At 36.7% G+C, this 24,285-nt stretch overlaps 2 protein-coding genes across 2 annotated transcripts in view; one reads left to right on the forward strand and one right to left on the reverse strand.

Moving 5' to 3' along the window:
• TPP2 (tripeptidyl peptidase II) overlaps positions 1 to 19,474 on the forward strand; it is a 49,617-nt gene extending 30,143 nt beyond the window's left edge. Inside the window, exons 24-29 of the mRNA XM_009575243.1 lie at positions 6,559 to 6,710; positions 6,805 to 6,901; positions 7,778 to 7,908; positions 8,933 to 9,140; positions 18,071 to 18,190; positions 18,844 to 19,474. Of these exons, the coding sequence (XP_009573538.1) occupies positions 6,559 to 6,710; positions 6,805 to 6,901; positions 7,778 to 7,908; positions 8,933 to 9,140; positions 18,071 to 18,190; positions 18,844 to 18,933 (798 nt within the window). The 3' untranslated portion in view covers positions 18,934 to 19,474. The remainder of the gene's footprint in view (positions 1 to 6,558; positions 6,711 to 6,804; positions 6,902 to 7,777; positions 7,909 to 8,932; positions 9,141 to 18,070; positions 18,191 to 18,843) is intronic.
• A 634-nt stretch (positions 19,475 to 20,108) lies between these two features.
• Positions 20,109 to 23,797, reverse strand: METTL21C (methyltransferase like 21C). Its single transcript, XM_009575242.1, has 4 exons — positions 23,644 to 23,797; positions 22,367 to 22,509; positions 20,776 to 20,893; positions 20,109 to 20,503 (listed from the first exon to the last, which is right to left on the reverse strand). The coding sequence occupies exons 1-4, from the start codon at positions 23,795 to 23,797 to the stop codon at positions 20,109 to 20,111; spliced, it is 810 nt and encodes a 269-aa protein (XP_009573537.1).
• Positions 23,798 to 24,285: the final 488 nt, after the last annotated feature.

A 24,285-nucleotide genomic window follows, 5' to 3' on the forward strand; every position in this document is an offset into this window, starting at 1 on the left:
TTCAGTGTTTGTGGTGAAGATTTCTGTGGCAAGTGTTTCTGCCTATTCTGTTCTGTCTGCAAATTGAGAACTGAATACGAACCTAACACTTTGATGTAGAATTGAATATCTAACTGTATACCAAGTCTACTGAATTGAGAGCTGGCTTCATTACAGTCATAAAAAAACATACTGTAGCAAGCAGTTTTTTCTTAGGAGGGATGGACTTGATTGAAAAGTCTCTCCATTCATGATTCTACTCAAACTGAATATAACTCGTTATAGGCTAGAGTTTATACAGTGATGTAGCAGGTAGTAGAATTTACAGAAAGAATTTTGGAGCATGTATAAGATATTTTGGGTAGGGAGTGAGTGACTTTTAACATAGCAGTGTTTAATATTGTGCTTTCTCATATTTTTGCATTACGTTAATACAATATTCTACCAGCAGTCAGAGACTGCTGAATAAAAGTTTATTGCCGTAATCTGTTACTTTGTTAATAGTGAGCTGGTAACTGAGCCTGCTAACTTATTCTAGTCTTGGTGTAATAACTGTGTTGGAATGTGATTAGGCTTTACAAGAAGGATTTTAATGCGTGTTGCTGCAATTTTATTTTCATACTGCATCTGAAAACTACACAGGATGCTTTTAGAAAGATGATTTAAAAGCCCATGTGAATGCGCGGCTTCCTGATGAATAGGGTATAAAATCTTCACTAAGTGAATCTCTAACAAGGGAGTTAAACTTTAACCATAATTTAATTTGCATAACAAAACCTATTAAACAGATTCAAGAGGTTGCATGTTCTGGTTTTTTCTTTTGTTTTTAGAACAGAGATTTCTGTTCAGATCTGAGTAGTATACCCACCCAAGCCAAAATAAAAACTGTTCTTCTCGATACTTCCACCTATTAAGAGGCATCAGTGTACTAGCAGCAAATAAATAGAACACAGTGTATTTCAGAGCATTGATCCATAAGAGCTCCATTAATTAATATATTTTTCTGAGAATGCAACTCTGAGGGCTTCCTAGTTTACAAGTTTTGACTATTTACCCTGCCCTGTTATGAGTTTACATGCGGTTAAGATGTTTTCCAACATGGAAAACATGTTTATATATTTCGTTTGAGACTGAGTCAGTCAAAAAGGTATGTGTAGATTTTTTTTCATATTTTTCACAGACAAGTCCAGGGCCTCTTGTAGGATTAGGAGTGTTGAATTTACAAGTCCTATTTTTATTTTATGTGTGTTTTTTGCTCTCGTACCGGTGACCAGTCTGTGGAAAGCTTTTTTTTTTTTAATATTTTTTTAATTGAGGAGGGAGGGAACTTGTTAGCTTGCACCTATGTGCATGACACTACGAGAAATCCAGGGTGGGCATTTCTGTTTAAAAGCACTTGTATTTTCACAGAATCACAGAAAGGCTGAGGCTGGAAGGTCATTTGGTCTAACGCCCTCGCTCGAGCAGGGCCTCCTAGAGCTAGTTTCCCAGGACAATGCCCAGACAGCTTTTGAGTATCTACAAGGCGGGGAGACTACACAACCTCTCTGGGCAACCTGTGCCCCGTGTTCAGTCACCCCCGCTGTGAAAAAAGTATTTCCTGATGTCCAGAGGGAACCTCCTCTGTTTGTGGCCATTGCCTCTTGTCTTGTCACTGTACACTACTGAAAAGAGTCTGGATTTCTCTTTACACCCTCCATACAGGTATTTACACAGATTGATGAGATCAATCCCCAAATGCCCCCCACCCCTCCACCCCCCAAATGCCTTCTCTAGGCTGAACAGTCCCAGCTTTCTCAGCCTTTCCTCATAGGAGAGATGCTCCAGTCCCTTCATCTTACTGGCCCTTCACTGGACTCTCTCCAGTACATCCATGTCTCTCTTGTACTGGGGAGCCCAGAACTGGACACAGTACTCAAGTGTGGCCTCACCAGTGCAGAGCAGAGGAGAAGGATCCTCTCCCTCAACCTCCTGGTATGTCTAGTGCAGCCCAGGGGACCATTAGCCCTCTTGCCGCCAGGGCGCATTGCTGGCTTACGTTGACGCTGGGGTAGGTCCTTTCCTGCCAAGCTGCTCTCCAGCTGGGTGGTCCCCAGCATGTACTGGTGCATGGGTTTATTCTTCTCCAGGTGCAAGACTTTGCAGTTCTCCTTGTTGAACTTCATGAGGTTCCTGACAGCTCATTTCTGCAGTCTATTAAGGTCCCTCTGGATGGCAGCACAACCCTCTGCTGTATCAGCCATTCCTCCCAGTTTGGTGTCATCTGCAAACTTGCTGAGGGTGCACTCTGCCCTATCATCCGAATCATTAATGAAGATGTTGAGCAGGATTCAGTCCAGTATTGACCCCTGGGGTACACCGCTAGTTACTGGCCTCCAACTGTGTGCCGCTGATCACCACCCTCTGGGTCCGGCCATTCAGCAGGTTTCAATCCACCTGACTGCTCATCCAGCCCATACTTCAACAGCTTCTCTATTTTGCATGAAAGCAATTTGAGGTTATGCCAGGAAATAGCAGCCTAATTTTCCAAAGAAGATAGTTAATTCTTTTATAACTGGACAAAATTGTCAATGGGTTCTTTCCACAGAATAAGCAGGTATCTTTGTTTTACTAGACACATACAGCAGAATCATATGCCTAATCCATAATTTTCTGCTCAAAGAGCTATTCTGGGGAACTTAATTTTATCTAAAAAAAACCCCAGACCCAAAACAACCCTTGGGCATGGGTTTTTACTTAATGTCTTCCTGTCTTCAGTGTGTCTGGACTTAAAAAAAAAAAAAAATATCCTTTCTCTCTGACTACTGAACCTGTGATATGTATGAAGTTCAGAATTAGTGATGTTTTTCCTTTGAACGGGTCCCCACTGAAGCAGAGAGTGCCCTACTGTCATGGCTTGGGAAGCTGATGTACCCTTAGAAGTGCCCTTGGTCTCTAATGGGAAGGCACGTGCTAAACAACCGTGTGAAAAACAAATTGGTTCTATGTACCTTTTTTTCTTTCACAACCTAACTTTTGTAATGCAGTTAGAATCTGATTTTTTTTTTTCCCCTTGTCTCCAAGTTTTGTCCTGAACATAGTTAGAATGAAAACAGATTATTGACTTTCTGGTCTGTAAGAATTTTTTTGTTGTTTTACATAATGCAGCTTTTGAACAGCAATATGTAACAACTAGCTAAGGGATAGAAAACTTCTACATCTTTCTCTCTACTATGGCATCCTTTCCTCCAGTTTGAAGTAAGAAATGCATTATGCAGATATTGGTAAGTACTAGTGGAAGACTAGTAAATACCATTGTGAAGTCAAACGTAAAAGGATTGCTTCCTTTGAGCATTAAGACACTATCTCTGTTTAATCAGGAGGCCTTCAAAAATAGGATGAAGTACATGTCTGATTTAATTTTGTGTAAGCCTGGCTGGTGACTTAAAGAAACTTCATTAGTTTTCAATTAAATAAGAGTATTGCCGTAAAAATAAGAAACATTGCACAGATTGTATGCATCTTAAAGTAGATATGAATTCCATATGCACATTCAACTCTGTGTGTATGCAGATGTACGTGGTATTTATTAAATGGAAAATGAGACCTGGGATGTGTTCCTTCAAGGAGCTTTTTCCTGTGGTTAGTTTTGCTGTGAATGCTTTAAAGTACACATAACAATAGTTCATACGTCTTTTCCACATAAAGTACCAGATGTTGAATCATCAGACAAAAATCTAAATTTAAATCTTTAAACAAAATTAACTGTTAATTAAGCTCTTTTAAGAGGTGACTGTTTTGAGGGCATTGTGTTTGTTTATGTATGCAGTTTGTAGTTCTAGTTAAAAGTAAACTCACTGAGGCTTATCAAATGGTGCACAGAGTACACTGACCAAAGTGCATATCCTATGTGCTTCTGAAGTTTTTAATATTGCTTAACTTTTTTAGAGGATAAACAAAGGGCAGCTTTCTTATTAATTTGAAAGTTTCCTTAAAGTCATTTTTTCAATGGATAATATGCTTGCTCGCTGCCTTTGTTTATAGCTCTATATCCTTTTATAGGAATATATAAAATCAAATCCAGTATGCTACTCTAGCAGTTCTGTTGCTGTGGAACACTTAGAGTGAAATCTGAATAAGAAAACAGATTAAAGTGCTGAATTGTGAAGAGTTGCCTTTCTTCTTAATGTCTAATGATGGATGTTTCTGTAATGGCGATGACAGTGTCATTCTGGGATCTTCTGGTATCTAGGGGGCTGCCAAGTTTTATAAATGATGCTAGTGTTTACAGACAGAATAGAGAAAACAAAGAAGCCTTCAGTCCATCTTACGGTCTTGTGATAGTTTAGTTAAATGTGATAAGCACCTAAACCTTATTTATCCCATGAAATGTTTGATGTCTGTAGAGAAAAGTGCAACTTTTTTTCTGTGGGCTCTTTTGGAAAAGGAGGGTGCCTAGGTCTGAAGCTCATTGTTTTCCTTTCAATGGTCATAGCTTGTAATGCTTGCGGAATCTCATGAGACCAAAAGTATCTAGCTGAGACAATGGGGAGATGACATGTTACTGTTGATGGTTTAGCTACATAGAATTAGTCTCTTAAATGAAAGTGTTCATCCACATAAGTGGGATTTTGTTAATCTAATTACACTTGGTTTGAAATTTAAACCACAGTAGTAGAGCCTTCTCATATAGATAAGGCTTGAGAATGCAGAGGCCATTTAGATGCATAACTCTAAACATATGTTGCCAAGTTAGATCAAAGAGGACTTTCAAGAAGGAAATCCTGAAATATTAGAAGAATATTTCTAGGAAAGCAGGTTTCTTTCCTGAGAAAGTATTAGTCTCAATAGAGAATGTCTTTTAAAAAACACTGTGAACTACTGATTCAGATTTTGTACTGAACTAACTTCTTGGACATCTTAAAATGTTTGGTTTCTTTTAATGAACTACATTGTTGCTTTCTACCGTTCTAATTACCTTAGCCAGCCCCATGCCATGTTCCTGACTTCCGTATCCTCCACATGTGCTTGCCTCCGTGACCTGTTTTGTCATGCCCTGGCCTAGGTCTTGCTGAAGTCTTATTTAGGTGTACTGCCTGGTCATGCATTTCATACTTGAAATGCACGTGTCAGGATAGTTCCTGTGAAAGCTACACTTTAATGTAGATTAGTGATCTAAACTAGGTTTTTAAAAAAAAAAAAATGTAAATGTCAATTTTGTGGTTCATCTGCGATTACATAGTATGTAGCTGGAAAATTTGTTTTAAGGGTATATTGATGCCCCTTTCTCTAAGCAGTATTGTTTTCAGTAACCCATGCTGGTCTGTTTGAACTATCAGTTCAAATAAAGTTGTTCTGCATCAATGTTCTTAAATAGTTTCAGAAATGTAGTGTTGAAGTCCATTATTTCAAGGTTATGCATAGCAGTTTCTAATAGTCACCTTTTTACTCACTATTTAGGTAACCTGAAATAACTCCATCTTGTGCACAAGATTTCATTTCAATACGCAGCACTGACCTGGTTTATGGGAAACATATTCCCACAAATGTATTTTGGAATAATTGGTATGAATAATTAAATTGCCACAGCAATTGAGCATGCAACACTTTTGCACAATGTTGCAACAGAGTAATGGTATCTAAGTGATCTTCTCTGCAAAATATCCTATATGTGAAATAACAGGACACGTGCCCTCACTGTTTGGGGAGAGGCTTTTTTAAAAATTGCAGCGTTAAAACCAAAACCAGCAAAATTGTAATGTTTTAGAAGCAATGACTGAAATCTAATGATGGCTTATTTGCAAGTTTATGTGTAAATCATCTTAGGAAATGAACTTCAGAACATGGTCTAAGATCAGTTAGGATTTTCCTTTCAAATAGCTGTAGCTGATTTTCTCATGATAATTGTTGACTCGTGTAGCATGAACTCAAACTATAGTGATATTTCTGTGCTAGCATATAGGGTTTAAAAAAAAATCTTGCTGTTTTGTCTGCTTAGTTTGAGCACAGATACAGGTGAAACTGGAAAGTCTGTAGCAGCAAAATGGAAAAGAGTTGACTGAGGATGCATCAGCTAATTCAGTAGGCACACGGAAGAAATTGTCTCAGGAGGAATAAACTTTTGTATCCTGTGGCATGATTCATGTTTATGCTACTCTGGTATTATTTTTTAGAATTCAGTCATCTTTACTCATTTGTTTATTGCCAGATTTGTAGGATAGGATCTCTAACTTGTTTTTTTCCTTTGCCTTTTAACCAAGTTATTTGCTTTTTTATAAACAAACAAACAAAAACCCCCAACCTTCTGAGTCCCTAACTAATATTATGTAAAATTTTATGAATAAAAAAAAGTCAAACTTGCTAAATTTTAGACTTTCTTGTCCTACATCCAGTGTGCTGTTTTAATATTTACACCCTTGCATTGCTTAAAATAAAAAGTTAAAGCAGTTCCTGAATTCTTAATGACTAATAGCTTTGCTCTCAGAATCCTTACTCAGTGTATGCGTAGCTCAGAGAAGCTTGCTATGATTTAGCTTTATACAGCATCAGAAAAAAGTGTACTGTATCCCTCTCAGTATGTGTCTCTCTTCCCACCTCCAGGATGTCCTTACTGTTCACTATCATCTGATACCATCACCATCAAAGAGTAAAAATGGCAGCAAAGAGAAAGAAAGAGAACAAGAAAAAGAAAAAGATGTAAAAGAAGAATTTGCTGAAGCTTTAAGAGATCTAAAAATACAGTGGATGACCAAGTATGTCTGCTGTCATGACTACACAAGCTTGAAGCAGCTGTACAAAAAAATACCGAGAATCTGTACTTTCATGCTATGTCCTCCTCTCTTCTAGGCTGGACACCACTGACATGTATAATGAGTTGAAAGAAGCGTTTCCTAATCATCTTCCGTTGTATGTTGCAAGACTTCATCAGCTGGATTCTGAAAAGGTTATTTAACACTTTTTAAACTTGATTTGTCTCAATACATCCATGTAGCCTAAACAACTGAATCTTTCTTCATACATGGTCTTGAAGTGACTGCCATAGCTGTACTAAGTACTATAAAGCAGAAATTCCTAGTTAGATTGACAGCTGCCTCCCTAACTGACTGTGATTTACTTAATCCCACAGCAGAATGAAAGTAAGTACGCCTACCTATAATATGTTTGCTTATCATTTACTCCTTGTTAAGTTAAACACATTGTAAGTTTCCTTACTGCTTTAGGCTACAACAATATTATTCTAAGCGGTGGTTACTGAGACAAGCATACATCCCATTCGGCTCTTCTACTGGATTGGTAATTTATTCTAGCAGAATTACTCAGACAGCTGAGGACTATAACCCCTTGAAATGACACAGCTAAATCCACCATCTGTTATTGTCCTCAAAAATGAGAACTGTGAACAGAAAAGTTTACGTATGTCTGCTGCTTTTGTTTATCTTGAAGATAAACAGCTTTGTGTATATGTCAGTAGCTTGAACATTTTTCTATTTGATTCTGATTTTATATTTATTTCTGAAATTAATAACTGCTACCGTTATTTAAGAGGATTAATTTGTACTGAAGGGTGGTTTTCTTTCTGTAAACTCTGCATTTTGCATATACCCACCTCATATTTTACAGTTTGTTTTCAGTGAAGTGGACTACATATGTGGGAAATCTTGATATTTTTGAATAAAAATTGGAAGAAGTGGAGAAAAGGACATGTTAAATTATCTAATGTTATTTCTGCATACCTTTGCAATTATCCTAGTGTTAGTAGAATCAACAATCAAGTAGTGTGATTTCATAGTGCTAAACACCTTTTTTATTCTTCTTTTAGGAACGAATGAAAAGACTTGATGAAATTGTTGAAGCTGCAAATACTGTAATCTCTCATATTGATCAGACAGCATTAGCAGTATATTTTGCCATGAAGAGTGATCCCAGGCCTGATGCAACTACTATAAAAAAGTACCTACCCAGTAAATAATTTTCTTGCATCTTATTTCTGTAATCTATGTACTTTGTCTCTGCTTATAAGAAATGGAATGACTATAACCTTTTTGGATCTGTGTTTGAAGACAAAATTGACCAGTCTGAGAAGTAATTGCTTGCAAAAGATTTCATTTGTGAAAAGCATGATGATCATACTTGTGCTTCAGAGTATTTTTGAGACCCATGTTTTTTTCTTTAGTTTTAGATTGTTCCTCTGAATTACCGGTATATATCCTTAGGAAGACAGTATTTTGAAGGTGACACCCTAGTCTGGAGAATAACTGGCGGATTTCGCAGTGTGTGGTGTGGTGCTGTTTTAGTTGCAAATAGAGCAGCAGATTTGAAGATTAGGCCCTTAAAATGGGAGATGCGTATTTGTTGATTATTTTAGATAAAATACCAGATTTCGATTGTAAAACTAACCTGTCTGTTCTAGCTATCCTGAATATTTGTGTATAATTTTAGAATTGCTAATATAAAAGCAAAGTTATGATGTAATAAACTTCATTCTAAACATTTCTTAGTAAGTTGACCCATTAGGTCATGTGGTTGGATCTAACATCTGAAATTGAACACCAAATTCAATGGTGCTTTAAATGGGTGCAATTCCTTTGAAGTCAGCAGAATTGTATCTGCTTATGTTAGTGGTGGATTTGACTGTCTCTGTTTATAATGCCAACAACTGTAAAGCTGTATTTCTAGATGCTGGCTTATTCAGTTTTAGAATCCTGAGTTGTCCTTGCCTTAAGACATCAAAGGCATTTCAGACTTAGAAGAATGACTGAGCTTGTTTAATGCATAGTGTCTCTAGGTAATTTTTTACAATTAGTTAAATTTATAGTAAATAGCTATGCTTTAAAAATTATCTTCGTGCTTATTTTCATTTTGTGTGTACTAACTGCTATAAACTTTTTAGATTAAATTCAGTACAGCACTGATTCTGTTCTTAATGAGGTATCTGCAAAAAGTCCTTAATATTTTTCATGCTATTTTTTTCTAGTGAAATGGAAAAACAGAAGACTACTTTAGTGGATGCACTTTGTCGAAAAGGAAGTGCATTGGCTGACCAACTTCTTCATCTGCAGGCCCAAGAAGGGGCTGCTTCCAGTGATGCAGAAGGCAAAGATGAGGATCATGAGAGCTGCTCAGAAGCTTTGACAGAGACATTCTGGGAAACAACAAAATGGACTGATCTTTTTGACAGCAAGGTAAGAGAGCAGAGCAGATATTTTGTCTATTGCATGTTGGGTTTTTTGATGGTTTCTCCTGGAATTATGCACTGCCTTTGTGTGCACAGCCTCATACATTCTTCCCTTCTACTTTTTCATGCTGTCCCCATATGTTATGCTTTCTTAGTGACCTTTTTCCACAGAGGTTTTGCCAAGCCTGTAAGATCCATGGTAAGCCCATCTCTGTGCATGTGAATGTAGAGATTAAGGGAAGGGTATAGAACAGTACCAGATTTCCATGAAAAAGCTGCTTGCTTTATTGAATTGCTTCTTTCTGTACCTTTCAGGGAATATTTTTGATTAACCTCTGCACTGTTCTAGCTGTACACACACAGAAGTGTGCAGCATCCCTACTCTGTTCAGTCCTGCATTCTGTAGCCTCTTCTACACTATGGACAAGAGAAATTTTGTGTTTTGCTGTCAGTAATGTCTGTAGAGGTAAAGGAAGAAACCCTTGGAAATAATTACACATACGTATTTATTAGCACATATTTCCCCATCCTCTCAAGGTTCCTAATCCTGAGATTTAAGTTTTGTCTGCTTCATTCAAGACAGCTATTCCAGAAGGAGAAAAAAAGAAATCTGTTGTAGGTGATTAGTTATGTAGCTTTTAATTTACAGAGTTTATGACTTTGTACGTTTAACTGTTGAGTTATTAAGTATTAATTAGTTGCTGTACTTAACTCTTGCATATGGCTGTGTTTTAGTGGAAGATGAAGTGACCAATGTATTTGTTTAAAATTCAGTTAAATTGCCAAAGCATTTCAGATAGTTACAAAAGAAAAACTTTGAAATTAAAAAATTGCTTAATTTCCTTGACAGTAAATAATGTTCCCGGTAAGAACTTGTGCTTTAGCTGGAGGCCTGAACAAGAAGGTTGATGATGGTTACCTTCACTTCTTTTAATGTATATATTCTTGTACACCTACATTTTTTCAGCATTCCTCTTCTAATCTTTAACTGATTATAATATCCTGTGGTAGGAGATTTTGTGCTTTAATCATATTGTCTGGCACATAATTTTCTTGCTGTCTATTTGTAAATACAGTACTGTGTTCCAGTATAGTGACCCCTGGTTTACTTCTGTCTTTTGATTTTTGAAGCCGATGGGAATAATCTTAGTGGAAAAACTGCCAATACAGACATCTTGTTGGGAGTTTATCACTCTCTGTTACAGGTGTTTTTTCAAGACAGATATTGATTCCTGGCACTCTTGAGTTGTGTGCTCTGGGCCTGGAATGAGTAACTCTGATTTGAAATGTACGGGTTAGGGACTGACCTCTTCGACTGCCTTAATTATGGATTTGTCTAAGTGCATATTCAGGTTTTGCTCTGCAAATTGATTCTTCTGTATGGTTAAATTGGTACTGAAAGGCCAACAAAACTTTTTAGATTTTTAGCATTTCATATGGAAATAACTTTCATCCTACTTATGCAGTATGTTCATCTGCTTTTCCCTTTTGGTTTTACTAGTCAAATTGAAATCTAAACTGATTGACTGTTGTGAGCCCTACACAGCCACTTGCTCGCTCCCTGCAGTGGGATGGGGGAAATAATCAGAAGAATTAAAGTGAGAAAATTCGTGGGTTGAAATAAAGACAGTTTAATAGGTAAAGCAAAAGCCGTGCACACAAGCAAAGCAAAACAAGGAATTCATTCACTCCTTCCCATCGGCAGGCAGGGGTTCAGCCCTCCACACGAAAACTCCATCACGTGTAACAGTTACTTGGGAAGACAAACGCCATCACTCCAAACGCCCCCCACTTCCTCCTTCTTCCCCCAGCTTTATACACTGAGCATGATGTCATATGGTATGGAATATCCCTTTGGTCAGTTGGGGTCAGCTGTCGCAGCTGTGTCCCCTCCCAACTTCTTGTGCACCCCCAGCCTACTCGCTGGTAGGGTAGCGTGAGAAGCAGAAAAGGCCTTGGCTCTGTGTAAGCACTGCTCAACAGTAACAAAAACATCCCTGCGTTATCAACACTGTTTCCAGCACAAATCCAAAACATAGCTTATAGGAGCTACTGTGAAGAAAATTCGCTCTATCCCAGCCAAAACTAGTGCATTGAGGATACTTTTAGCCCAGAAACATTCTAGAGTGCTCTGGGTATTTTAAGCGTGTGGCTTCTGAAAATGGAGAAAATGAGCCTGTCATACTACATCCTAATGACCCCTGGGGTACATCTTTGTCTTGTGCTTTTCTGCAGCCTTTCTGTCCTGTACCCATACATAGCCTCACTTATTCAACCCTGCCTGGCCCGCATATAGTTAATCTTCTGTGTTCTCTCGCTGCTGGACAAATTGCTCTATATCAGTACAGTTACAATTACTAGTATAAGTAGTATTACAAGGGCCGCAATGATCATTAAGGGACTGGAACATCTGTTGTATGAGGAGAGGCTGAGACTGTTCACCCTGGAGAAGAGAAAGTTCAAGGAGATTTTGTCTATGTGTATAGATACGTGATGCGGGGAGTAAAGAAATGGAGCCAGGCTCTTCCCAGTGGTTCCCAGTGACAGGACAAGAGGCAGTGGGCACAAAGTAAAACACAGGAACTTCTACTTAAGAAAAAGTTGGGGTTTGGTTTTTCTATGGTTTTTTTGGAGGGGGATGACAGTGTTTGGGTTTTTTTACTGTGAGGGTGATCAAATGCTACAATGGGTTGCCTGGAGAGGTGGTGAAGTTTCAGTCCTTGGAGATGGTCAAAACTTAATCGGACGTGATCCAGGGCAACCTGATATAGATGGCCCTGCTTTGAAGGTGGGGGTTGGACTAGATGATCTCCAGAGCTCCCTTCCGCCTTCAATCATTTTGTGATTCAGTGACAGCTTGGCAAGTAATTTATGTAGCTTACCAGTGTCTGTGGTGGTTTTCTTCATGTTTTCTGTGATCTAGGAGCATGTATGTTGGTCAGTAATGATGTAGTGTTAGTTTTGCTAGCTATCAATTTAATGTGTCTAAAGATCACATGATGGATGTATCCTCTCATCTCTCCTGTGGTACTGTTCAGTAATTCTAATCCCAGCAGTACCAAAAACGTTAAAAAAAAAAAAAGTTTGAGGGGAAAGAAATATATGCTACTACTTAAAGCTTTCATATGATTATTGGAACTGAGACTTCTGGTTGTTCACTTTTATACTTTGAGGTTTTCTTTTTCTGGAAACTCTTTGAAGCAATGAGGAATGAGAATAATGTGACTTGGGCCTTGATGGGATTGAGAATTTTGCTTTGAAAGGAGACAGTAGAGTGCACTAATGATTTTCCCTGATAATTGATTTGGAGAAAAGGACTAGGGCTAGGGCAAAGGGAGTTATTTTCAATTGAGAAAAAACTTTTTTGTTTTTCCTTTATTGCTTCCTAGAAGTTTCATGCTTGCTGCTGTTCATATTCTTTCATTTCCTTTACTAACAGGTGTCATGTCCATCTAGTAGTTTCATAGGAATTGGCTGTAGTTAGCAATTACACTGTTCAGACCAGCTGTTTCAGTTGTTAGCACTACAGTTTCCAGCCAATGATGGAATATTCTTTGGTCATTCAAAATCATAAACAGATGATGAGGATCCAGTTATGCTTTATTTAGCTTTTTTAAGGGTCACTATTAATGACTAAGACTATGTAGTTATGATATGGCCTGACACAAAAAAGCATAAGAAAAAAAATTAGTTGTATTCCTATTGTCTTTGTTGTAAACTGTGAGAATAGCTGTACATGTGTGTCATGGGCTGTAACTTTTCTTCAAAAATTAACTTAATACTTTACAGTGCCTTCATACCACCCACTTCTGCCAGACTGCATCTTACGTTCAAACTGTCTGATCAGTATTCATTCATTTTTATTTATAATGGCTGACAAGTTTTGTAAGTGGGATTGTGCTTAAAGCTCTCTCAGCTTCCTGTTTGAATAAAAATAAGTGTCTTCTGCCCTAGAATGGGCCAACAGAATGTTTTAAATACCTGCAGTGGCCTTTGGTCTTCCTCCTTTGCAGCTTCTTCTGTCTGTTCAGAAGAAACAGTTGTATAAATCTCCACCTCAGTTTGCATTCAATATGCTGTTGTATTTCTGGAATATTTTGCTATTTTAAAAACAAATTGAATAGCTTAGTGCAAATGATTTTATATTACAGACTGGTAGAGGGAGATTTGGAGTTTTGACCGTTTAAGGGGAACTGTACTGTTCATGTAGCTTGCTTCCTTTGAGATGGGGAGCTTAGGAACAATGTTGAGAACTTAACTTTGTAAAGTAGTGTTTAAGGCTTCAAAATAGATTCTGTCTAAGAAACAAGTATTTTTGCTAAGGTAAGGGCAAAAGCACTGATTATGTTTTTCAGTCCAGCTGATCTGTGCTTGGCAAAATTCACCTTGGTAGAAAACAAGAAATTATGGCTTTAACGGCCTTTCTGTGATGCTACTCTGGACTGACTTAGGCCAGACTGATAAAATGAAGTGTTGTGTCTTGGCTCTATCACCTAACCTTGCATGACTCATTCGCCTTTTGGGGAATAGAAGAGGTGTGGAAGGAGGAAGGGTAGAGTGGAGTAGTGATGTAGGATCAGGGATAGACCTTGTGTGAATGTCTTTCAAATGAGAGTCCTCAAGAGGCAGCCAGCTTATTCTAAAGCACTATGTTGGAAATGAAAATGTGGAGCTCTTCCTGTACATGGACATGGCTTTGTGGCATTGGCACTCGAAAGATGGAACAACTGGGTGAGAAGGGATGGAAATAAGGCACTTGAATACTGCACTGATCATTCAAGTATATATATGGCTTTAGATAGAAACGTTGCTCTACATGTTTTTACTTCTAAGCTTCCTATAAGTCAAAGTTCATCCAGATGTCAGTAATTAAAAGGCTAAGTAAATTTTTGAAAACAAAGAGAGACCATGTTTTCTTCTATGTTGTTTTTAAACATGAATCAGGAACATCATCACTTTTATGTGCGTTTCTGCTTACCCTCTAATAAACCAAGTACTACCACTTCTTTCACATCTCCTCTGCAGGTGTAGCACCTGTGTTGCCACAGGGCATTTGGTAGTTCCTTTGCCTGTTTTCCATTGAAGTATTGTGCTTGTCCCCATATTGTAGCAAGTATGTAGGGAAGCTGGTGCTGACTTTTGATAGTGCAGTTGTTCACGCCTTCAGCTATTCTAGTTAGATCACTTGTCTCTGAAGGTTTATTTTCAATGAAACATGAAAGAAAATATGTATGTCCCCTGTGTATACAAAAGCGTTTCAAATAAACTGCAGTTGAGACAGCTCTATGCAGCAAGTATTTGTTTGATTATGCTAACACATTTGTGATAGTGCTTTAGGGTTTTTAGTAATGGAGTATAAGTTGTGCAATTTTTCTTTTACCTAGAACATAGCTTTAAAGTTTGTAGGCCAAAATCCCCAGTTTTAAACAGAACTGCTACAGGAGGATAGTAGGATGTTGCTTGTTTGTTACTGTGAATGACTCATTTGTAGAACTTAATGCCCCTCAACCTTTAAATCATCTGTTGGGGATAAGCAAAAAGTCACGTTTAAAAATAAGTTTAAAAACAAATAAAAGGCCCAGACCTTTCCATCTTGTCTTTTAAACATCTTTAGCCTGGATTGTTTTTCATATTACTGTCTGCACTGTCAGATGCAGCTGTCTCTTCCAGCTGATCATATTCAGTCACTGCCAAAAACTTGTTGCTGGATACTTGATTCCCTTAACTCCCCTCCCTCTCTTGAAAATCTGATGAGTCAATTTTTTTATATGAATATTGCTTTTATTTGTAATAGGTCAGTTGATAGAGCAGAGAGGAGTCAACTAAGTAGCTAAGAAACCTCAGTTTGTTACCATAGATATATATGAACCTGAAAAAACTCATTTGCTGGTAATTATAAACATTACAACTTCAGTGTTCTTCCAAGTAGTTGGAGTGTGTTATCTATAGATTATGTCGATTAACCTAGTATTTTATTTGTAAATGTAGATACACTTTAATCAACTGTTTAAATAATGAAGTAACTGATTATACAAGTCTATTTTCCTTTTCATAGGTAACAGTATTAGGATACTAGAGAAGTTTTATTAGGTAGTTTAGTGTTGCTGGATTCAAAAAGTGTTCTTTTTTAAAGAGTGTTTTCAGCTTTTAAATACTTTAGCCCTGCAAATGTCTTGGGAGAGATCGTTTCAGCTTTTTACTGTCCTAAATATGCATCTTTATGTAGCCAATGGCAAGTTAGGCAGCTAATTAGGAGATTGATATCCAACCACTTTCATGGGTCTGGCTCTTAGCATACTTAGTATTACAGGCCATTAGCTCGGGGAATAAAGTATGTAACAGTGATTTTCCGCCCCAGTATCCTAGACGTACGCATTGCTTTTTCTTATTACTTTTTGTTTATCGCTCTTTGGCCAAGTTCTGGGCCATATCACTTGTTCTGTAAAAGCTGGCCTTAATTATATTTATTGAAATTATGAAATAATATCAAATACTTAGAATTCATTCCTGTTCTTTCATCTAGCAACTGCTTTTAGATACTACAAATTTGTTTATTTGCTGTTGTTATACATTCAGATAGCAGCTGTTTTCTCTATTACATCTTAATAGCACTCCAGTTTACATTTTGTTTACACATATCAAGGAATCATAAACTTCACTTCTGTGATCTTGTAAAGCTTGCAATATTTTAATTATAAGGCTTAATTTGACCAATATGTGTACGAGTTATAAAGTATTGTTTCTTATCTAACATTTTTTGTTTGTAAACCTATTTTGATTTTAAAGCATCTCATGCATTATTCTTAACTTCTGAAGTGCTAATGAACTTTTAGTAGTTTTACTTAACTTGTATACAGTTGATTGGGTTTTTTTTCCAAGCACTAAGACAGAAATTATTGTCTTTTATCAAGAGCTCTTGGAGCATTGTTTTCAACATTTTGGTCCAGCAGAGAACTTTTTTCTCATTTAGAAATACCCAAACTTTTATTTGGCCAGAGCAAGGGTGTTTCGTAAAATGCTTTGTTTTCTTGCCACAAAAACTCTAGGAAGCCCTGTTACGAAAGAAATGCTGTCAAGTGGCTTTCCTCCTGCCTTTATCACTGATGTTCAATAACCATTCAAAACTTACAGGGTCAGGTAAGAGCTTTCTTAATAGAGCAGTGACATTATTTCTGGTTAGCCTCCGATGTTATATTTGCTGAGAGCTCCAATGCATTTTTCATTTGATTTTTTTTTTTTGTTTTGTTTTGTTTTTGTTTTGTGGTTCTATCATCTTTTACAGAGGGATTTTTTTTTAAGTTTAGTTTAACCAACTAAATCTGCTAATGGATCCACTGAGCAGTTACTCAGGAGTGTTTGCTAATGTGTTTTGCTTTAGGAAAATATCCAAAGTAATTGGATTGAGAATGCAGCATGCAAAGTATTTTTCCAATAGCAGTATTTGGAAAATCTATATGTGAATGGTGCTGTATGCTCATTGTTGCATATATGTGTGTGTTTAAGCTACAACAGCTTAAGTGAATACTTGAACACAACAAAATAATAATACTTGAAGACAGAAGAAGAACGAGCAACTGTGAGTGCATGGCATATACTTTAGAGCTTCAAAATTACATTTTTACTTGCTTGATAATTAAGCTTGGTTGTTTTTTTTTTTTTTAGCTCAGTCTTTCAAGTATTGGTCCTGCAAAGACTTGTGCGTGTGATCAACATGCAATGGAAGCGTTCAGGCAGCTAAAATTAGGCAGGTTATTCAGTCCTTGCAGGATTTGGATCTCTGATTCCTTAACGTTTATATTCTTAAGAAATACTTAAATTTTTTTTGCTATAATGCAAAATATTTATTTCTGAACACCCTTGAAGTGTTTTTGTAAGCTTTTCTTAATGGGATATTTCAAGTGGACATTGGGAAAATGTAACTTATGTTAGAGGAGTTAGAGGAAAGGAAAAATACTGTAATGAGTGAGGGGAAATGAATAGCAAACTCTAATATGAGATTTCATAAACTTTGCCAACAACAGAAACACCACACCAACTTTGCTATGTCACTCTTCAGTAAAAAGTTAAAGAAAGCTATTTACTATGAGTGTTCCAAAGGGAATATATGAAACAATGTCTTGATTGCACTAATTCTTAGTGCTGTAGCTGGTGAAGTGGTATGAACTATCTCGCAACACCCTGAATGCTGTCAGTGTTTGGGTGTTAAGAACCTGATTTATTTTACATTAGGTCTTAAGTAGCCACATTCATTTGTGCGTGTTAGTTACAGCATTGACAAGTATCGTAAGCTGTCTCTTTAGAATTAGTATTATCAAGAGGAAGCTTTTTTAATAATCTCTTCTTAATAAATTACCAATAGTGAGGAGCTGACCCAAAACCTGAGGCTTGTCTTCATGCTTACCTGTCTTCATTGCTTGTTTATAATTATGTGCATTTCTCTGTGTGTCTGTGTGTGGGTGTGTTTATATCATTCACTATGTACATTCATACTTGTTTCTGCAGTAAGTTTGTGACTTCCTAGGAATCAAAACTCTCAACTGGGTGTTTGTTTCTGTGGGTTAAAGATATACCTGTCTGGTTCTTGATTTTTTTTTTTAATTTTTTTTTTGTGCCATACAGTTGCCTCTAGAGAATGAAAATCCAAAGAAGCTAGAAATGTGATGAATAAAAAATGAAAATAGTGACATCTGTGTTACATAAGATGTTCTGAAGTCAAATATGTTTATGAAGTCAGAAATAGTCTCTAGGAAGTTCATGTTTATGACTACTACTGTGAATCATCTGTTTTACTGCAAAGAAAAATGCAAGCTATCTTGTGTAAATGTTTTACTTTGTTTAAATCACTTCTGCTACCTGAACAGAATCTGTTATTACTTGTTAAGCCTTGTAAGATTAAAATATTAAAATACCTAATTTATTTTTGTTTTCGCATTGTAGGTTTTGACTTTTGCCTATAAGCACGCATTGGTAAATAAAATGTATGGGAGAGGTCTCAAGTTTGCCACAAAACTTGCAGAAGAGAAGCCAACGAAGGACAACTTGAAAAACTGCATTCAGGTAAAGTGTATTTGGTAAAGTAATGGGCCATGTTCATGCTGAGTAAGCTTTTAAAAGTAAGATACAAGAATTTTTGAATTTTTGATACCTTTTACATTGTAGAACTCACTAAACTTAACATTTTAATTTTATCCAGGCTTTTGTGGCTTGGCCTCCATTTTTAATAGTGATTTCTTCTTTCTTTTTCTAGAATAGCTAGTTTGTGAGTAACTGTCATTTTTTAGCAGACTTATTTTCTGGAACTTACTTTGGGGCGTAAAGAAAGTAGAGACAACTTAGCCAAAGATCTTCTGCATATTTAAAATCCTATTATGTTGCTGTTTAACCACTGTTATTTTTACTATTATTAATCACAATTATTACTAGTAGAATTTAGGTGGAGAATTAATGGGGATTACTGTAACTCCTAGGACAAAACTTTTGTGCATTGAGTTGAAAGACAGTAGATCATATAGAATGGTTTTCTTTTTCCCCTTTCAGGACTAAGTAATTCAAAGATCACCAGTTCTCCAATCTGTTGTCTTTCTGATAATAGACATCTTTACTAAGATGTTGATATCAATGCAGTGTTGTTGGAAGGATTTAGATTTTAAAAAGAAAAAGACCCTAGAGCTTCTCATTTTTTTTTTTTAATGTTTGCTTTTTTTCTTCAGCTAATGAAGTTGCTTGGATGGACTCATTGTGCAACTTTCACTGAAAATTGGCTTCCTGTCATGTACCCACCTGATTATTGTGTATTCTAGAAAACCAACAGTTGTAAACTTAAAGTGATTTTATATGGGGCAGGATATGAAAAGATAACTTTGACTTTTTATTGGAACGCATGTTTTCATTACTGAATGCTAATTATTAAATTGTGTGTATTTATCAGTAAAGGCACCTGGGTAGAGCTTAATACCTGTTGACCTAACTCCTGTCATCAAGGAGTTTCCTTATTGTGCATCCCATTGCTGGCAATGGATGTGCCAGAACTGCCAACATCAAGGATTTGGAATTAGGCTGGAAAGGCTTACTGCATGCATGTTACGTTCTTATCTGTTACTTTTAACTGCAAACCTGTAAAAGCTCTGTATTTTTTACAGTAAACTGAATTTTAACATGTTTGATCTTAATTTCAATTGTATGAAGGCCTTAAAGCTACTTGAAGAGTAGCTAAAATCTTATTTATTAGACTAAAGTAACGGGACATCATTACCTGTATTGTTTGCAAGAGTTTACATTTAATTTTTTTTAAGAAAAATTCAACCTCTCAAACTGTTACAATGTGTAACTAGGAATTGCTGATGCATAGGTGCTCTTGTAAATCTTCATTTTGGAGTGATTTCAGGCAAACTCAAAAATCCATGTGAAGTTGAGTATCAGGACAGGCTGATACATGTATAAAAGTGCCAGACAGTTAAATCTTGATCAGGTATTGTAAAGCTATACATATATGTTTAATAATGTTAAAAATGTAAAACACAGCAGAATAAATGTGCAAAGTTGAAGATCAAAAAACACCATGTGCACTCTGATACTTTAAAAGATTATTTTATAATTAATAAAAACAAATAATGAAGCTGAAAATCGTATTGGTTTCTGAAAGAATATATAAATGAAACTTGCTGAAAGAAAACACCTTACAAACAACAGAAGTTCAGTGCAGCCCAGAAGATCAATGCTTTCTGTTAAAGCCTTTTTACTATTTCTACTAACATTGTTCCTTCAGTGGAGTGAAATTGGTCTGTTTGAACAGGTCATAAGTATCAACCAGAGACAAATTGCTATATCATTTGTCTTGCCAGTTTTTTCATAACTTGTAATGCAAAACTCAGATACAACTGCACCTTTACAAACATGAATGCACAGAAGATGCACCATAATGCTGCAAAACATGTAAGGTGCTGCCATTAAATCAAAATTAGTAATAGTTTTCTCTTTAATTCTCTCTTACTGTGGCTTTAAGCAGCTTGACATTTGATTCTGGAAATTCTGCTAGAATGGTTGTGTTAAATATATTGCAAAGTTTTTCCAAAAATTCATAGTCTGTACTGAATCTGAATTTATTTGCCCATAGTAATACTGTTCCAGGCTTACAAAAATGCACCATTGTTGCTAGCAGGGGATCCAGAGCTGCATGATAGTATACAACATCAGTTGCCAGTATGAAATCATAATGGTAAGTTGATACAGGGAAGTCTTCATTGAGGCCTTCTCCCCATACCAGTTTTCTCACTTCAGGTTTGTGCATATTCATGTTCTGTGTATTTCTTGAAATATTATATGAGAGATTTTCAAGAACTTCAGGCAAATCAGTAGCTGTAACATAAGCTCCTAAAGAAAACATGAATTTGTTTCAATTCATAGGTAGGTAGTTGAACATATATATATAAAACTTTATCTACATAACTTCCCCAGCTTCCCCCTCACCAATAACTAGGGTAGTTACTTTATTAACAAAACAGTATTTTAAGATAATTTTAATTTTAAAAAAAGCAATGACAAAAAAAGTTTACTTCAACTGTTGCTTCATTGCCTTAAAGCGACAGTGGCAGATCTAGATCATCTTTCACAAGAAATCCAAAAGGAAATACAAATTTACTAACCTAAGATAGAGGCCACAATGGAAACCAAGCCTGTTCCAGCGCCAATTTCCAAAACTTTTTTGTCTTTGAGGTTGAATTGTTCTTGATTTGATTCCAGATACTGAGATAAAGCCAATGCCTAAAACAGTTAACACATATCCATAAGAGGGTAACAGGTAAGTTGCACAAAAATTCATTAGATGTTTTTATACAGGGGAGTTTTTTATACAAACACTGAAGGCTGTAACATAAAAATGTAATATGGAAAGGATTATCATGTGTCCTGCTTTTTATATATTAAAAAAAAATTTAAACAGCTTATTTTTAGTTTTGGGTTTATGGATTTGCTACACACTTCTATACACTGTGACTCCTCTGACAGCTTAAGATAGGCAGTGTTTAGATGTGAACCATTCAGTCAGAACAGCAAACAAGAGGTTTAACAATATGTAAAAAGTAATGTTCTGGTTTATTATCGTAAATGTTGTGGTTTATTATCACTATCACAAAGTAGATCCAGGCTTCAGCAGAGACTTTTTTAAAACAGATTTTTTGTTTGTTTTTTTTTTTTGCAAAGGAAATATTAAAAAATTTTTATCTACCAACTCAACACTTGTCTATCGATAATAGTATAACCTTTAAAAAAACCAAAACAAAGCAAAAAAAACCCTGCACTGTATGGAAGTACTGTTTATCAGACCTTTGGAAAGATCTTATCAATAGAACATAAATTGGTTGTTTATAGACAACATAAACCAATGCCAGAGAAACTAACTTCTCCCTTTTGCTTCTCTTCTTTAGAGTTGTGTTACTGTTACTGTTTTAACTCTTGTGCTTTTCATAATGCAACACTGGCTACCTGCTCTGGGAAAGCTGACAGCTAATGAATCACCAGTCCAATTTGTGCATTCTGACACCTGATTAATGTGAGAATCTGGCATGTCAAAACAAGATACTGTTTCACCCACCCATACGCTTTCTTTTTCTCTATTGTTTTGAAATTGTCTGCCATTTTCTATGAGCTTTTTCAATAAATGTGGATCTGAAAAATTTTGAAATCCTAATTTTCATGTCTTTATCAGTTGACCCTCTCTTCCCTCAAAGGAAGTTTTCTCAGTCCACATAAAATTATGTTTTTAAGAGCAGGAGAAGCAAAGACTGAAGAAGAACTGTTTGCAAGTATGGTTTTCCATACTGCAATGGAACTGTTCCAGCCTGTTCTTTGAAAGAAGCATATTTAATAGTTTTAAGCTCCTTTATTTAATCTCTCACAACTTCTTTTTCAGCCTCCTTTTTGTACTGCTGATTGATTGCTTCCCAACAGTGCCTGATTGGAAACATGGAAGAAGCTGAACACTTCTTCCTGAGTTCCCTTTCTTAATTTTTTTCAACATCTGCATCCAATTTACAAATTACTTAGGTGCCACAGTTCTTCTGGCATGAACTGGCATAAGGCAAAGCTTTCTGCTGAAGTACTTGACAACTTCGTCCTGCATAGGGAAACCTCCGCTGTCAGAAGTGTCATCTAAGAAAGCTTCCTTAATATTTGCGTGCCACTGTCATGGTTTGCTCTTGTTGTGTCAGCTTTCTGGGTGCTGTATCACGTACTTACCCCCGGCCATACCACAGCTCCAAAGTGTTCTATGGACTCCTGAATGACGATCTGGTGGCCAACATATGTGTAGTGCTCTTTATCAAAGTAGTGGGAAACTCTAGGAACCCAGTTCTGTAGTATTTTAAGAGTTACTGGTGAATCTGTGAGAGAAAAGACACAATGTGCAGGTGTTTATATGCAACTTGTTAAAGAGTAAGAAGTATTTTGTGAAGATAGTACATAGGCACATGGACTAGAAGAGCTGTCAGGTCATTGGCCTCGAGACGGGTTGCTGTCCAGAAGTGGATGGCCTGGCTGGCCGGGGAGTGAAAGGAGCAGTGGTCGTTTCCTGCCATTCTGAGTGTTTGCGTGGGCAATTGACAGACAGAAATGAGCCTTTTAAAATAGTCTATTATTCAAATATATAACTCTGCTAATAACAGCTAGAAGACTTTCAGGACCAAGTTAGCTTGTGTTTTGGGGTATGCTGTAGTTCATACTATGCCAGAGTATGCATGCTGTAGTTTTTGTTTGTGGGGCCAACAGATCTAGAACATTAAGCTTCTTTTTACAAAAGAAGGATTTAGGATTTACCTCTTACATCGAAGAAAACCTAGCTCTTTTTAGTGGTTATTTTTGACCATTCCTCCACAAAAGGAGGGTAGTAAGATACTCTTTAAGTTGACATCGATGGTGCTGTTCAGTGAGTGTCAGTACTACAGTTGTGCTAGCATGTCTCATCATAGCGAGTGGGTGTGGTTTTTCAGGAGAGCTCTGTTGAACTGCTCCATCTGATCTCACTGAAAACAAGGACACTGTTCTGAATGACTGTACTGTTGCTGGAAGCCTGTTAGCAGGATATGCATAGATGATACAAAATTATCTTCAACTGCAAAGCAAAATTTTGCTCTGGCTTGCATGGATTTTAAATGATGCCTGTCTGGAGTCCTTGGTAGGTGTCTGAGCAGTATAGCCTGTTGAAATTTGTAATACCACAGCTTCAACAGTGCCAGCCCAATTAATGCATACTATAATCATATCTCTGGTTGTAATTGAGAAATAATTCTTAGATGTCTAAATAAAATCCAGAGATCTTTTTAAACATACATCTCAATTATGGAGGTAGTCCTTTTTGTAGATTTGGTCGGATAATAAATACAAACATAAGGGGACATGATGGAAAAAAAATAGAGATCAAAAGGAAAAGTTGACATGGTGACATCTACTACTTGAAGACTGAGAAAAATGAAAGTATGAAATGCTATGGCAATTGCAGTATTTAAATTGGATTAAACCTGAGTTGGATTCTGCTGTTGATGATGCACGCTTGGAGCTGCAAGTGCAGTTTTCAGAGTCGTACTCCTCTTCACAGGTTTCTTCTTCCTCCGTTTGGCAGTCCATTACTCTTTGAACTTTGTTGGGGAACGATGGCTGTTGTGCAGAGATCATGGCAAAAGAGCTGAAATAGAAGGGGGAAAATAATGTTGTAGAAGCTTTGTATGAGATATGATTGTAAGAAGAAAGTAGTTTGGGTGGGCTTTGGTTTTGGGTTTTTTTCAATGGAAGAAGAAAGTGAGTAGTTTGAGTGGGCTTTGGTTTTGGGTTTTTTTCAATGACAGGTTGAAGGGACAGGAAGCCACAGTGAGAGGTGACATCCCCACTCCACTGGAAGTTGCTGCGAGCACTTTCTGGTAAGGCAGTAATAGTATCAGAGTTCTTTCTTTATCATGTTTATTATTTTATCATGTTTATTTTATCATTTATGCAAAATCTTAGCATTATGTCACTAAATGGATGCCACTAATCAGTATGAAAAATAAGCTACTTGCATGGTACTCCTATCAGTTGAAGCAACAGCTGAGAAAGATGAACTGTCTTTTAATGTTTATGACTTCTTATGTGTGTAATTTACCATTTCCGAAAGAACTTGGGATTTG

Source organism: Fulmarus glacialis, unplaced genomic scaffold, assembly GCF_000690835.1.
Source record: "Fulmarus glacialis isolate BGI_N327 unplaced genomic scaffold, ASM69083v1 scaffold14123, whole genome shotgun sequence".
Taxonomy (NCBI): domain Eukaryota; kingdom Metazoa; phylum Chordata; class Aves; order Procellariiformes; family Procellariidae; genus Fulmarus; species Fulmarus glacialis.

Excerpts from the sequence above, each read along its gene's own strand:
- METTL21C (XM_009575242.1), bottom strand. The coding sequence starts at position 23,797 with ATGATCTCTGCACAACAGCCATCGTTCCCCAACAAAGTTCAAAGAGTA. Across the intron at positions 22,510-23,643 it reads AACAGCAGAATCCAACTCAG|ATTCACCAGTAACTCTTAAA; the intron begins GTTTAATCCAAT and ends TTTCTCTCACAG. Across the intron at positions 20,504-20,775 it reads CATTGTGGCCTCTATCTTAG|GAGCTTATGTTACAGCTACT; the intron begins GTTAGTAAATTT and ends TGTTTTCTTTAG.